This window comes from Hypanus sabinus, chromosome 19 (assembly GCF_030144855.1).
Source record: "Hypanus sabinus isolate sHypSab1 chromosome 19, sHypSab1.hap1, whole genome shotgun sequence".
Lineage (NCBI taxonomy): Eukaryota > Metazoa > Chordata > Chondrichthyes > Myliobatiformes > Dasyatidae > Hypanus > Hypanus sabinus.
In genome coordinates this window covers 65,374,473-65,391,183 of record NC_082724.1, presented here as the reverse complement: position 1 = coordinate 65,391,183, position 16,711 = coordinate 65,374,473, and the positions used below count along the sequence as shown (strand labels likewise).

The following is a 16,711-nucleotide window of genomic DNA, read 5'->3' as shown; positions in this document are numbered from 1 at the left end:
TTAGCTTTACCTAATTTTAGATTTTATTATTGGGCAAATAATATTCGTAATTTATTGTATTGGAAATTAGATTTGGATTCACCACTGTGCCCACAGTGGGTAAATTTGGAATGTAATGAGGTAAAGGGATATTCTCTATTCTCTGTTCTTGGTTCTTGTCTTCCTGCGGATTTAGTTAAATTTAATAAACAAATATTTAATCCTGTTATTAAACATACATTACGAATTTGGTTTCAATTTCGTAAGTTTTTTATTTTGAAAAACTTTGTTCTTGATAGCCCTATCTTATTTAATTTCTTTTTCAAACCCTCCTGGACAGATCAAGCTTTTAACATATGGAAAAGGAAAGGTATAAAATGTTTTCATGATCTCTTTTTTGAAGATACTTTGATGTCATTTGATCAACTTTCTAATAAATTTGAATTACCTAAATCTAATTTTTTCAGATATTTACAAGTTAGAAATTTTTTACATAATGTTTTACCATCTTTTCCTAATTCAACTTTGATGGACACTACAGATTTGATCTTTACCTTAAATCCTTGTCAGAAGGGATTAGTAGCTTTTATTTATAATATGATTATGAAGATACAACCAGAAATATCAGTTAGAATTAAACAAGAATGGGAAAAAGAACTTCAATACAACATATCAACAGATAAATGGGAAAAAATTTTGCAAATGGTTAATTCTTCTTCTATATGTGCTAAACATGCTTTAATACAATTTAAAATTGTACATAGAGCTCATATGTCTAAAGATAAACTTGCTCGATTCTATTCTCATATTAATCCTCTATGTGACAGATGTCATTTAGCAGTGGCCTCATTGACCCATATGTTTTGGTCATGTCCCACTTTACATAATTATTGGAAGGATATATTTACTACTATTTCCTCAATTTGGAATATAGATTTACAACCTCATTTTATTACTGCAATTTTTGGCATACCAAATGAAGATGGTAATCAGTTTTCCCCCTCAATCAGACGAATGATTGCTTTTGTAACATTAATGGCCAGAAGGTCTATACTACAAAATTGGAAAGAAGTAAATCCTCCTACTACATTTCAATGGCTTTCTCAAACTATTTCTTATCTGAGTTTGGAAAAAATTAGAAGCACTATTTTTGATTCATCAATTAAATTTGAAGAAACTTGGAGACCGTTTATTCGACATTTTCATATGAATTAATTTGGCCTTCTCCAGACCTTTCTGCTTATTCATGTTCAGGTATGGAGTTCCGGAGTTCTTTGACACTATCTTATACTTGTAAACTGTTATTATTGCCTATGTTAGTTTAGTTTAGTGTTTTATTTTTTTTTAATATATATTTTTTTTTCTCACATATTTTTAATATTTTTTTTTCTTTTTTAATGGTTATTTTTGTTTTTTTTTCATATAATCATGTGGACTTGATTAAGGTATTTTCTTTTGTTGATGTTTAGTAGGATATTATTATCTTATTATCAATGTGATTTCAAGTCTATTGTATTTATAATTTACTTATTACTATGTTATTTTTTTTGTGTATATGTGAAAATCAATAAAAAGATTGAAAAAGAAAAAGAAGGCAGATTACTATCTAAATGGAGTCAAGTTTGGAAAATGGGAAGTACAACGAGATCTAGGTGTTCTTGTACATCAGTCAATGAAAGCAAGCATGCAGGTACAGCAGGCAGTGAAGAAAGCTAATGGCATGCTGGCCTTTATAACAAGAGGAATTGAGTATAGGAGTAAAGAGGTTCTTCTGCAGCTGTACAGGGCTCTGGTGAGACCACACCTGGAGTATTGTGTGCAGTTTTGGTCTCCAAATTTGAGGAAGGACATTCTTGCTATTGAGAGAGTGCAGCGTAGGTTCACAAGGTTAATTCCCGGAATGGCGGGACTGTCATATGTTGAAAGATTGGAGCGACTGGGCTTGTATACACTGGAATTTAGAAGGATGAGAGGGGATCTGATTGAAACATATAAGATTATTAAGGGATTGGACACGCTGGAGGCAGGAAGCATGTTCCCGCTGATGGGTGAGTCCAGAACTAGAGGCCACAGTTTAAGAATAAAGGGTAGGCCATTTAGAACAGAGATGCGGAAAAACTTTTTCATTCAGAGAGTGGTGGATATGTGGAATGCTCTGCCCCAGAAGGCAGTGGAGGCCAAGACTCTGGATGCATTCAAAAGAGAGTTAGATAGAGCTCTTATAGATAGCGGGGTCAAGGGATATGGGGAGAGGACAAGAACAGGGTACTGATTGTGTATGATCAGCCATGATCACAGTGAATGGTGGTGCTGGCTAGAAGGGGCAAATGACCTACTCCTGCACCTACTGTCTATTGTCAAACTGCTTGCCTTTCCACCTAATGTATTCAGCAAGACTGGCACACGCTTTGTATTGGCTATATCATTTGCTTCAAAACACTGCTCAATTTGCTCAGTATGCATATTCCAGTTATCTCTTGTGCAATTGAATATATCCATCTTTCTGATGTAGTCAGCCATTTCTGCTTTTTAAAAATTAATGATTATTATCATCTGATACTCACTGTTTTTGAATCCATGAATTCGTCTGTTTTCTGCCCTTTTTAAAAAAACTCAACTGTCTTCTTGCAATAAAAGCACACTGTGCTTTTTTTCTAACCTCTATGTCTCACCATGCTTTTTGTTTTAACTCAAACATCTTGCTGGGCTTCAACAGGTAGATAGTCGTCTTGGGTTCATTTAAAACTTCCTCATAGCTGCTGGTAAGTTTCATAATTCCAATACACAAATCTATTTGAAAGAATACACAGAGCACGAGATATGTGCACTTAGTTTCATTTATACTCTAGTGAGGCATGTGCAAGTGATCTGGTGGTATAATGACAGATGGCATTCACATACTATTATATATAACCAGTAATCCTGGGACATCTGGACAGCAAAGATGCATATATCAGGATGCTTTTTTATCGATTACAGCTTAGCATATAATACCATCATATCCTCAAAACTAATCAATAAGCTCCAAGAGCTTGGCTACGATCCAATCCAGATTTCCTCACTTGCAGACCCCAGTCAGTTCAGATTGGCAATGGCATCTCTTCCATGATCTCCATCAGCACAGGTGCACCACAGGACTGTGTGCATAGCCCCCTACTTGCTTTTCACATATGATTGTGTGGCTAAGCACAGCTCCAATACAATATTCAGGTTTGCTGATGACATCACTGTTGTGAGCCGAATCAGCATACAGGAGGGAGACTGAAAATTTGGCTAAGTGTTGTCATAATGACAACCTCTCACTCAATGTGGACTTCAGGAGAGGAAAATCAGAGGTCTATGAGCTAGTCCTTATCAGAGGAAGAGAGGTGGAGAAGGTCAGCAACTTTAAATTCCTGGGGTTACTATTTCAGAGGATCTGTCCTGGACCCAGAACATAATTACAATTGCAAAGAAATCATGGCAGTGCCTCTACTTCCTTAAGTGTCTGCGGAGATTCGACATGATATATAAAACTTCGACAAACTTCCATAGAAGTGTAATAGAGAGTGTATTGACTGGCTGCATCATTGGTATGGAAACACCAATGCCTTTTGAATGGAAAATCCTACAAAAGGTATTGGATTTGGTCCAGTATACCATGGGTAAAGCTCTTTCAACCATTGAGCACATCTAAATGAAATGCTGTCTTAGGAAAACAGCATCCATCATCAGAGATCATCGCCACCCAGGCCTTGTTCTTTTCTTGCTGCTGCCATCAGGTAGAAAGTACAAGAGCCTCAGTACTCGCACCACCAGGTGCAAGTACAGTTATTACCCCTCACCCATCAGGCCCTTGAACAAAGGTGTTAACTACATTCAGTTGCCCATATATTGAGATGTTTTCACAACCAATGATCTCATTTTAAGGACTCTTTATCTTGTTACTTTATGTTCTTGTTATTTATTGCTATTTATTTATATCTGCATTTGCACAGTCTTCTGCACTCTAGTTGATCTTTCATTGATCCTGTTATAGTTACTATTCCATAGTTTTGGTGAGTATGCCCACAGAAAAACAAATCTCAGGGTTGTATATGGTGACATAAGTGTATAAGTATGTACATCAAAGTATGTAGTGAAATGTGTTGTTTGTGATAACGACCAACATAGTCTGGGGTTTGCTGAGAGCAGATGTTCCCCTCCACCCCCTCACCCCCCCCCCTCCCAAATTGGGATTTTATAGAGTTGCATGTTAATATCATTATCTGGTAGCATGTGTATGTAAACCGGAAGCACCTGTAATCCAGCTATATCCACTGTAAGCGAGGATCTGACTACACTTGAGTCTGTATTTATGCTGGTCTTGTTTAAAAGCCAGAAGACTCATGTCAATACAGCTTAAAATCTGAAATCCCTTCATTATTAGCCATATACCCCAGATCAATTTGCTGCATTTTCTTTATCTTTATACTTGAATTTTGTTAATTGATGTCGTGGCCCATGGTGGAAAATTAATTGGTTCAGTTTCCTTGAAAATGCCATAGTGACATGGAATACACATCACAAGTATTAACATAAGAACACAAGAACATAAGAAGTAGGAGCAGGACTAGGCCATCTGGCCCGTCGAGCCTGCTCTGTCATTCAATAAGATCATGGCTGATCTGACCATGGATTCATCTCCACCTACCTGTCTTTTCCCCATAACCCTTAATTCTCTGTAATAAACCATAATGAGTGTATCCAAGTGTTTTTCAATTGGGAAATGAAAAGTAGAGTGTACTAGTTGGGCGAGGCCTACTTTCTAATGTATTGATTCAGAATTAAATTGACTTGTCTTGCTCAATTCATGCGGGGACCCTAAACATTCATGGCGTTAGATTGTATAGGTCAAATACTTAACAAAAGATAAGCAGGTTCAAACGTTAACTAAAAATATATTAAACCAGCCAGCCTATCTTAGCAGCTCCCATCTTGCACTTTGTGTGGTGCATTGCCTGGGAATGCAGGAGAGGAAGACCCTTGAGTGAAATCAAATGATCCCGTCACAGACATTTGAGGAAGGGAAATTGGCAGAAGTGGAAGATGGTCAAAGGCCCGAAGGAGCTTATGAATGATGCTCTAGAGATTGTAATGATAAGCACCAGAGGACCAGAGTCATCACCCAGCACTTCAGGTAATGAGAAACATTCGGATGTTCAGTTTTTGAAATTAGCTTTCCTGTAGCATTCAATTCTTAAGTGGTACACTGAAACCAAGCGTGAATAGGCAGGATATTAACAACAAGTTATTGTTTGATTGCACTGTTAGTTATTTTCTTTCCTTCCATTAAAGATTGAGGGTAGATAGATAAGACAATAATTGGGCAATTTAGATTCATCCTGTTTTTTCGTGATAGTACAAACCCAAGCAATCTTTTAACAGGAGTGGATGTCAGTGTTAATTGAATCAGGAGAGTTTGGTTATGGAGAAAGCAGGTTGTGGTAAGCTGGGGGACAGACAGAAGAAGCACAGTAACACACAAATGCCACAAGAGCTCAACATGTCAGGCAGCATCTGTGAAGAGGAATAAACAGTTGATGTTTTGAGTCTTTCATAGGAATGGAAAAGAAGGGGGAAGATGACAGAAAAAGGTGGGGGAGTGGAAGGAGCCCAAACTGGCAAATAATAGGTAAAACTAGGTGAGGGGAAAAGTAGTTGTGTTGGGGGGGGGGGGGACTAAATTAAGCTGGGAGGTTATAGGTGGAAGACTTGAGGAAGAACCTGATATGAGAGGAGAATGAACCATGGGATAAAGGGAAGGAGTGGGAACTTCAGAGGGGGAAGATGTAAAGGCATAAAAGGGGAGCAGAAGTGGTTGGGGGAGGGAGGAGACATGTTGTGATATCAATGTTCGTACTGTCAGGTTGGAGGCTACCCAGACAGAATACAAGATCTTCCTCCTTCAATCTGTGAGTGGCCTCATCATGTCAGAAGAGGAAGCCATAGACCAACAAATGGGAATAGGAAGTAAAATTAAAATGGTGGCCACCAGGAAGGCCCACCTTTTGTAGTGGACAGAGCGGAGGTGCTCAACAAAGCAGTACTCCGATCTATATCAGGTCTCATTGATGTAGAGGCCTTTGGGGAGGAGGTACAGGAGCTTTGGATCCCATATCACCAGATTCAGGAACCATCATTTTCTCTCAACCATCAGGTTCCTAAACCAGCTGGGATAACTTCGCACACCACAGCAACTAACTGATTCCATAACCTATGAACTCATTTTCAAGGACTCTACTTCTCAATTTCAGTATGAATCATTTACTTGTTATGTTTTTGTATTTGCATAGATTTTCTTCTTTTGCACATTTGTTGTCAGTCTGTGTGTGACTTGCTTGCAAGAAAGTGAACCTCAGAGGAGTATATGGTGACCCTAACCCTTTGATAACAAATTTACTTTGAACTTCCACCTTCCCAGCCAAGATCCCTCACATCATTGATGCAGGGCCCATAAGCTTGAAAGGCTAGGACAAAAACGAAAATGAATTAACAACAGTGTAATGTGTTTGATGTTATTGATCACTCTTCCCAACTATCTTGTGTATTGAGATCCTGTATCACTTTTTCCAATCCCATTCCTTTTCATTGTATCCACATAATGATTAACAATTAGCTTTATTTGTCATGTTCATTGAAATACACAGTGAAATAAGTGATTTGCATCAATAGCCAACACAGTCTGAATATGTGCTGGGGACAGTCTGCAAGTGTCACTGTGTTTCCAGTGTAGCATACAATTTACTAACTCTAACCCGAATGTCTTTTGGGATGTGGCAGAAAGCCCATGTGGTCACAAAGGGAAAATATAAATTCCTTACAGCAACGGATGTTGAACCACAGTTGATGGCGCTGTAATAGTGTTATGCTAACTACAATGCATTTAAAAAGAAAATGCAGTTATAGGTGGAGGACTGAGATGGTTTGCCTTTGGTGGGAAAGGGGTAATAAAGAGATTTAGTGCGACACCTCAGTGGTAATTCCTGAGGACTGTTTAAAAAAATACTTCAGGGTCAGCATCACCAAACGTTAAGTTCTTTATTATATTCGATATATGTTGGCAATAACACAACAAACTGGTAGTTGCCCCCTCCCATTACCTCGCAAGAGGACACATACTGTATATATTTCAAAAAAACTTCAAAAAAATTTATAAAACTTTATTTTCATTTATATAGCTAATTGTAATGCATGTCTCACATTGGATTGATTTACTCAAAATATTATGAATTACAGAAATTAGTTTAGCAGGTAGCATTTCTAAAAGGACATTTAATTTATTGTTATGTTATTTCTGCATGCCATTTCCTGATTGTGACATGCAATCAGCTCATTTGAACAAGTTTTTAGGGTTGGTTAGCAGTAGCAAGCAACATGTCAATAATAAACAGGACATATTAATAGAAGTCAGTTTCAGAGCTTGTTCCAAAAGTTACTTTTATTTTTAAGTTTTATATACCCCAATATACCACTCATCTGAATCTGCTGCTCATATCTTAGTGTATCTCTGGGATCTGCCGTCCCCAGGGTTTCCCTTGGCTACCAAAGAAAGCGGTTCCCTTGATGGACCTAATCTCAATGATACACTAACATATGAACAGCATTTCCCAGATGTTGTAAAATACTGCATTTGTGGGTTGTTAGGCAGAAAAACAAGTCTGAATTTCCTTTATTTAAAAAAAACATGAACCACTATTGGATATGAAATCGAATTCAAAAATCCCTTATTTTACCATTGAGGCTACATTACAGAATTGCCACTGGTTTTGAGTGCATAAGGTGATGAAGTATAATCACTGACTTTGACCTTTTTAGGAAGAGTTTCATAATTTTGAGTGTATTTTTAAATGGAAATTCAGATATATAAAGTATTAAAGATTTTACTTAAATTATGTGATTCCTTAATTTTTGATTGGTGATTACATATATTTTGGGGTGAAACATTTCACTCCAAAGAAAAAAATGTCAACTGTTTAATGGCTCTGGGCCTGTATTCACTGGAGTTTAGAAGAATGAGGAGGAAATCTCATTGAAACCCTTTGAATGTTGATAGAATGCAGCAGGCCAGGCAGTATCTATAGGAAGAAGTACAGTTGACGTTTCAGGCCGAGACCTGACGAAGGGTCTCAGCCTGAAATGTCGACTGTACAGTCGGCCCTCCTTATCTGCGGGATATTGGTTCCGGGACCCCCCACAGATACCAAAATTCGCGGATGCTTAAGTCCCTGATTTAATATGTATCAGTGCAGTGGTCTTTAGGACCCAGCAGAACCCCAGACTTTTATTTAACATGTCTCCGTGCGTTGGACATTAGGACCTGGCAGCGTAGCTCTGAATCCGCAGTGTTTCTGTTCATGAAAATAATCACGATTGCAATTGAAAATAAGGTGAAAGTAATAAAGCGATCAGAAAGAGGTGAAACACCATCGGTCATTAGAAAAGCGTCAGGCAACGATCGGAACGATTTTGATGGAGAATGTGAAAGGCCCTGCCCCGATGAAGGCTACAATTATTACTAAGCAACGCAGTGGTTTAATTATTGAAAAACGTATGTTTCTTAAGTGTTTTATATGCATAGAAATGTAAAGTATGTACTATATACTAAGAAAAACATTTGACTGACGTTAAATAATACCAGATGCACCTGTTCCGACTTCAAATCCGACTTAAAGACGGACTTAGGAATGGAACTCATTCATAACCTGGGGATTGCCTGTACTTTTAAGTCATTTCTAGATTACTTATAATACCTAGTACAATGTAAATGCTATGTAAATAGTTGTTATACTGTATTGTTTAGGGAATAATGACAAGAAAAAATAGTCTGTACATGCTGAAGCAACGAGTGCTGGAGAGGGAACTTCCGGGTTTTCCCAATCCGCGGTTGGTTGAATCCGTGCATACGGAATCCGCGGATAAGGAGGGCCAACTGTACTTCTTCCTATAGATGCTGCCTGGCCTGCTGCGTTCTACCAGCATTTTGTGTGTGTTGCTTGAATTTCCAGCATCTGCAGATTTCCTCGTGTTTAAATGTTGATAGAGCTAGATAGTGTGGATGTTGGAGAGGATGTTTCCTATAGTAGGTTAGTCTAGGACCAGAGGATACAGCCTCAGTAGAAGAATGTACCTTTAAAACAGAGATGTGGTGAAGCTTTTTAACTAGAAAGTGGTGAATCTATGGAATTCATTACCACAGATGGTTGTGGAGGCCAAGTCATTGGATATATTTAAAGCTGAGGTTGATAGATTCTTGATTAGTCAAGGTATGAAAGGTTACGGGGAGAAAGCAGGAGAATAGGGTTGAGAGAGACCATGATGGATTGGCAGAGCAGACTTGGGTGAAATGGCCTATTCCTGTAATGTGACTTTATGGTGTCCATGGTGAACTATGACCTGCTGCTGGATCTCAATCTAAAATGCCAACCATTCTTTTACCACCTCACTGAATTCTTGCTGGAATTTAGTTTTTCTTCATATTCCAGTATTTGCAGTTCCACATTTTTATTATATATTTAGTTTTTTAAAAATTAAATATTTATAATATATATATTTATTATATATTTAGTTTTTCTTCGTATTCCAGTATTTGCAGTTTCATATTCAGTTTGATATTTCCACTATCACCCTTCTGAGTGAAAGTGCCTAGAATTCTAAATATACCTTGTTTCTACATTGTTTCTAATTCTAAATATTCAAAGTTAATTGTTACAAAGAAATATTTTTGAGGGATATGAACAATAATGTTCCTGGGTAGAGTAAGTTATTTGTTATGTTGAGAAAGCTGTTCTTCATATCTTCATGGTTTGCCCTAAATATACAGTGTTGTTAGTCTTGTTGGTCCTATGGAGAAAATGCCAGTTCTGTGTTAATATATAAAGATTAAATGGAGATGAATCTTTTACTTTTTATCTCAAAAGCACTGCAGCACAGAATTAACAATAATCATTCACACATTGTGAAAGTTTATACAGTAGGGGTGAGATGTGGGAATTATGGTCCAGTTTTTGCTATCTTCACCCATCCTCTCCACTTTGATAAACTACAATATTCTGTACGATTCTGTTGCTTCAAACCTGATAAGGAGAGCACTTAGAAGTTACTGCCAGCCCTGTAGCTATACCTTCCCCTTGCACACTAATTTTCATGAAATTGTACAAACAAAATTGACAGCTTCTCAAACATTGAATCTGCAACAACTTGTATCATTGCCATAGCATGCTGGAGCACTGATTTATACCTAATGCCCCACCCACTTGTCCAAAGAGTTACGTTAGTTAACTTCGTCATTATGATTATACTCATTTTGTTTCCTGTAATTACATAAATACATTGAAAATGTCTATCGTGTAGAACACCTCAATTTTGGGATTTTCATAAACACAAGAGATTCTGCAGATGCTGGAAATCCACAGTAACACACATAAAATACAGGAAGAACTCAGTAGGTCAGGCGGTATCTATGGAGAGGAATATACAGTCATCATTTTGGGCTGAGAACCTTCATCAGGACAGAATTTTCACCCTTTGTCTGTAATCTTCACCAGCCCTACGCTCATTGCGCATGTCTGCAGTTCTCCAATTTTAGCCTCTTGAGAATCCCTAATCTTTAATTATCATACCCTTTTGCAGATGTGCTCCAGCTGCCTTGAATTCTGATGAAATGGCTGCCTAACCCTCACAATGCTACCAATTAAATTCACTTTAAGGTGCCCCTTAACACTTGTTTCTTTGTCCAAGCTATTGATAGTAATATATCCCCTGCCTGGACTAGAGGGCATGCCTTGTGAGGATAACAAGAGCAGTCAAAGCCAACATAAAAGCCAAAGAGAGGGCATAAAACAGAGCAAATATTAATGGGAAGGATTGGGGGGCTTTCCAAAACCAACAGAAAGCAACTAAGAAAGCCATTAAGGAGGAAATGATGAAATAAGAAAGTAAGCTAGCCAATAATATTAAAGAGGTTTCAGACAGTTGCTTTAGATATATAAAGTATAAAAGAGAGGTGAAAGTAGATATCAGGCCACTGGAAAACGATACTTGAGAAATAGGGGACATGGAAGTGGTGGATGAACTGAGTAGGAATAAAAAGACCATGATGGGAGTTATATACAGACACCCAAACAGCAACAAAGATGTGGTCTACACATTACAACAGGAGATGGAAAATGCATGCCAAAAGGGCAATATTGCAATATTCATGGGCGATTTCAATATGCAGGTAGATTGGGAAAATCAGGGTGGTGCTGGATTTCAAGCGGGGTAATTTCTAAAATGCCTATGAGAAGGCTTTTTAGAGTAGCTCATGGTTGAACCCACTAAGGTTCAGCTATTATAAGCCAGAATTGATTAGAGAGTTTAAGCTAAAGGAACTCTGAGGGGAAAGTGATCATAATATGATCAAGTTCATCCTGAAATTTGAGAAAGGGAAGCTAAAGTCATATATATCAGTGTTACCTGGAGTAAAGGGAAATACAGAGGCATGAGAAAGGAGTTGGCCAGAATTGATTAGGGAAAAAAACACTGGCAGGGATGATGGCAGAGCAGCAATGGCAGAAATTTCTGGAAGCAATTTGGAAAGCACAGGATATATACATCCCAAAGAGGAAGAAGTATTCTAAAGGCAAGATGACACAACTGTGGCTAAAAAGAGAAGTCAAAGACAGCATAAAAGCCAAAGAGAGGGCATATAATAAAGCAAAAATTAGTGGGAATTTAGAGGATTGGGAAACTTTTAAAATCCAACAGAAGACAACTAAAAAAAGTCATTAAGAAGGTAAAGATGGAATACAAAAGTAAGTTAGTCAATAATATTTGAGTTTCTTCAGATACATAAAGTGTAAAAGAGAGGTGACAGTGGATATTGGACTGCTGGAAAATGATGATGGAGTGATACTAGTGGGGGACAAGGAAATGGCAGATGAACTGAATAAATATTTTGCATCAGTCTTCATTGTAGAAGACACTAGGAGTATGGTAGAAGTTCCAGTGACGGAGATCATGAGATGTGTCAAGTTACCATTACCAGGGAGAAAGGCCTGAAGGTAGATGAATCACCTGGACCAGATGGTGTGCATCCCAGGTTTCTGAAAGAGGTGGCTGAAGAGGTTGTGAAGGTATTAGTAATGTTCTTTCAAGAATCACAAAATTCTGTAATGGTTCTGCAAGACTGGAAAAACCCTGTAATGGTTCTGCAAGACTGGAAAATTGCAAACATCCCTCCACTTTTTAAGAAGGGAGAGAGTCAGAAGAAAGGAAATGATAGGCCAATTAGTCAATTGTTAAGGATGTGGTTTTGGGGTACTTCAAAGGTTTCAAAGGGACAATTTAATGTCAGAGAAATGTATACAATATACATCCAGAAGTGCTTTTTCTTTGCAACCAGCCATGAAAACAGAGGAGTGCCCCAAAGAATGAACGACAGTCAAATATTAGAACCCCAAATTCCCCCAGCAACCCTCCCCCTGCACGTAAGTGCCAGCAAGCAACAATCCCCCCTTCCCCACCAGCAAAAAAAAACATTGGCATCGGCCACCGAGCACTCAAGCATGAACAAAGCAACAGTAAAGACACAGATTTGCAGTTACCCCAAAGGCTACATTGTTCACCTGGCATTCGACATACCACAAGTTCCCTCTCTCCCTAATAAGGGAGAAAGAGTTGTCTCAGTTTTCACAGCGAGTGGGGAGACATAACAAACAGCTCACTGATTTACGATGTTAAAAGTCTGCCATGTCGCTTTTTTCGAGCTCATGGCCAAAGCTCATGAGTCTCTGGGGAGCCACAGATATTCTGACTTCCCCCTATGGCACATGATTCTCCTGTTATGAAACTGACCCTCAATCCGCCTGTCTCCAGAGCCCTGAGATCCTAGGCTTCCAAAGCTGAGCCAAATACTTAGGCCCAGTCCTGAAACCCTGAGAGCAGGTCCCATTCCTGTAAAGAACCATAGACAGTGTGTAGCTCCAGGTCAGGGTCTTCAAAAGAACCCTGAAAGGGAAAAGCAAAGATTTTAAAGATGGAAATAGAGCTGTTTCCTCAGATGCAAGCAAAGGAATCGCAGTTTCGCGCCATCATCATGCCACTCCACCTTCTCTCCTCTTGGAGGCATATGATAAAATAGGCCATAGTCAGCATGGTTTCCCCAAGGGAAATTCTTGCCTGACCAATCTATTGAAATAACAAGCAGGAAAGACAAAAGAGAATTGGATGATGTTGTGTACTTGGCCTTTGAAGGCCTTTGACAAAGTGCAACGTTTGAGGATGCTTAAAAAGCTACGAGGCTATGGTATTACAGGAAAGATTCTAGCATGAATAAAGCAGTGGCTGGTTGGCAGGAGGCAAAGAATGGGAATAAAGGGAGCCTAAAATGCTGACGGAACGCAGCAGGCCAGGCAGCATCTATAGGAAGAAGTACAGTCGACGATTTGGGCCGAGACCCTTCATCAGGACTAACTGAAAGAAGAGATAGTAAGAGATTTGAGAGGGGGAGGGGGAAATCTGAAATGATAGGAGAAGACAGGAGGGGGAGGAGCTGGAAAGGTGATTGGCAAAAGGGATACGCAGCTGGAGAAGGGAAAGAATCATGGGATGGGAGGCCTAGGGAGAAAGAAAGGGGGAGGGGAGCACCAGAGGGAGATGAAGAGCAGGCAAGGAGTGATTGTGAGAGGGGCAGAGAGCGGGGAAGATAATAAATAAGGGATGGGTTTTCTGGTTGGCTGCTGGTGACTAGTGATGTTCCACAGCTGTCTGTGTTGGGACCAATTTTTTTAATGTTGTATGTTGGTAATGATGGAATTGATGGCTTTGTTGCAAAGCTTGCAGACAACAACATAAAGTTAGGAAGTAGAGAGGCTATATAAGGATTTGGATGAGGAGAATGGGCAAAGAAAAGGCAGATGGAATACATTGTCGGGAAGTGCATGGTCATGCACTTTGGTAGAAGAAATGAAAGGATCACTTATTTTCGAAGTGGAGAGAAATTACAAAAAACTTTGAGGCACTGAGGGACTTGGGAGTCCTTGTGCAGGATTCCCTAAAGGTTAGTTTGCATGTTGAGTCTGTGCTGAGGAAGACGAACACGTTGTTAGCATTCATTTCAAAAGAACTCTAAAAGGGTGGAGGTAATGTTGAGACTTTAAAAAGCACCGATGAGGCCTCACTTGTAGTATTGTAAACAGTTTTGGGCCTCTTAGAAAGGATGTGCTGAAACTGGAGAGTGTTCAAAGGAGTTTCATGGAAATTATTCCAGGTTTGAATGGCTTGTGATGTGAAGAGCGTTTGATGGCTCTGGGTCTGTATTCGCTGGAATTCAGAAGAATGAGGGGTGACCTCATTGAAACCTATCGAATGGTGAAAGGTCTTGATAGAGTGGATATGAAGAGGTTGCTTCCTGTGGTGGGAGAGTCTAAGACCAGAGGACACAGCATCAGAATAAAGGGGTGTCCTTTTCGTATAAAGGTGATGAAGAACTTCTTTAGCCAGAGAATGGTGAACCTTTGGAATTTGTTGCCACAGGCTGCTGTGGAGGATGTTTTTATGTATATTTAAGGCAGATGTTGATAGATTCTTAATTGGTCAGGGCATGAAGGGATACTGAAAGCAGGAGATTGAGGCTGAGAGGAAAAATGGATCAGCTATGACCAGAGCTGACTTGATAGACCAGTTGGCCTAATTCTGCTCCTTTATTTTATGGTCTTAAATAGGGCGGAATATTCTAGCTAGATGAGTGCAGGTTCAATTATGTTCATGAAGCTTAATAGCAGCCAACATGGTGACCTGATCTCGGTGTACAAGATATTGAGAAGATCGTGTGGGTTCCCCAGGACTGAAATGGCTAGCACGAGAGGACATTGTTTCAAGGTGCTTGAAAGTAGGTACAGAGGAGATGTCAGGGGTAAAGTTTTTTACACAGAGGGTGGTGAGTGCATGGAATGGGCCACCGGCTGTGGTGGTGGAGGCGGAAACTATAGGGTCTTTTAAGAGGCTCCTGGATAGGTACATGGACTTAGAAAACTAGAGAGCTATGGGTAAGCCTAGGTAGTTCTAAGGTAAGGACATGTTCGGCACAGCTTTGTGTGCTGTAGGTTTTCTATGTTTCTATGTAAATGCCAGATAAGCTCAGTAGGTGAAGCAGCATTTACGGAGAGGAATGATGTTTTAGACTGAGAACCCTTCACCAGTGCTGGAAAGAAAGAGGCAGAAACCAGAATGAGAAGGTGGGGGGGTGGGTTGGGGGCAAGGGGGAGTACAAGCTGACAGGTGATGGGTAAGACCAAATGCAAGTGTGATGAAGTGAGAAGCTGGGAGGTAGTAGGTGGAAGAGTTAAGGGTCTATTTAAAAAAAAATCCGATAACTGGTCCACGACACAAAGGGAAAATGGAGAAGAACCAGAGGGAGGTGAGAAGAAGAGAAGTGGGAGGGGTGAGAAATTACCAGAATTTGGAGAAATCAATGTTTTGTGTCATCAGGTTGGAAGCTACCAGACAGAATATGAGGTATTGCGACTCCAACGTGAGAGTGGCATTGTCATGACAATAGAGTGGCCACTAGGAAAACCTGCTGTTTGTGGTGCTGTTGAATGTTTCTTGAGCACTAGCACTACCCAAATAATAACCACGAGGCTAGAAGATGCATGGAACCCATCATATGGAAGTTCCTCTCGTGCCGCTAATGGAGCCTCTGCCTTACATTTCCAAAGACGCAGGTTCAATCCTGATGGAGGTGTTGACTGTGCGGAGTTTGCATGCCCTCCACTTGACTCGTGTCTTACTCTAGGGGTTCCATTTTGTTTTACCCCAAATCCCAAAGACGTGGGATGGTGGGTTAATGTGTTGCTCTAAATTACAGCTAATGTTGATGAGTGCAGAATCTGAGCAGAGTTGATGTGAATGTGGGAAGATTAAAAATGGGATTAATGTAGGATTAGTGTAAATGGATGGTCAGGGGAGATTTGATGGCTGAAAGGTGTGTAATAATGCTTTATTTGTATGACTCCATGTTGCACTCTGTCTCTACTTGAGTGTATCCATTGATAATTCCTTCATTGACACTGGATCTATTTTGTGGATGTAACTTCAGACACTAGCAGTTGCACAATAGCGAATATTGAAAGATCAGGTAGATATGGAAAGGACATTTCTTATTGTGGGGTTGTTAAGGATCAAAGAGAACATCCTCAGAATAAAATGACATCCCTTTAGAACAGAGATGAGTAATTTTTGTAGCCAGAGAGTGGTGAATGTGTGGAATTCATTGCCACAGGTGACTGTGGATGCCAAGTCATTGGGTGTATTTAAGGTAGAGGTTAATAGGTTCTTGATTAGCAAGGACGTCAAATATTAGGGGAGAAGGCAGGAGAATGGAGTCGAGAGAGAAAATATATCAACCATGGTGGAACAGACTCAATGGTCTAATTCTGCTCCTATGTCTTATGCTTATGGTCTAATGTTAAGGACGTTGACAGTCGACCATAAATTTAAAAGAAAACAATTTTTTGATATAAAGTATCATGTAAATGACATAATTTTTAACCAATTTTTTTTACAGTGATGGCTGCCATACGCAAAAAACTCGTAATAGTTGGTGATGGTGCTTGTGGGAAGACATGTCTACTAATCGTCTTCAGTAAAGATCAGTTCCCTGAGGTGTATGTTCCAACAGTTTTTGAAAATTATGTGGCAGATATCGAAGTGGATGGAAAGCAGGTTGGTA

At 39.4% G+C, this 16,711-nt stretch overlaps 1 protein-coding gene across 3 annotated transcripts in view; it reads left to right on the top strand.

Annotated features, from left to right (window-relative positions):
• LOC132377996 (transforming protein RhoA) overlaps positions 1-16,711 on the top strand; it is a 123,947-nt gene that overhangs the window by 65,186 nt on the left and 42,050 nt on the right. For all 3 annotated transcript variants that reach the window (XM_059944569.1, XM_059944567.1, XM_059944568.1), the window contains one exon: positions 16,547-16,704. In XM_059944569.1, the coding sequence (XP_059800552.1) occupies positions 16,549-16,704 (156 nt within the window). In that variant the 5' untranslated portion in view covers positions 16,547-16,548. The remainder of the gene's footprint in view (positions 1-16,546; positions 16,705-16,711) is intronic.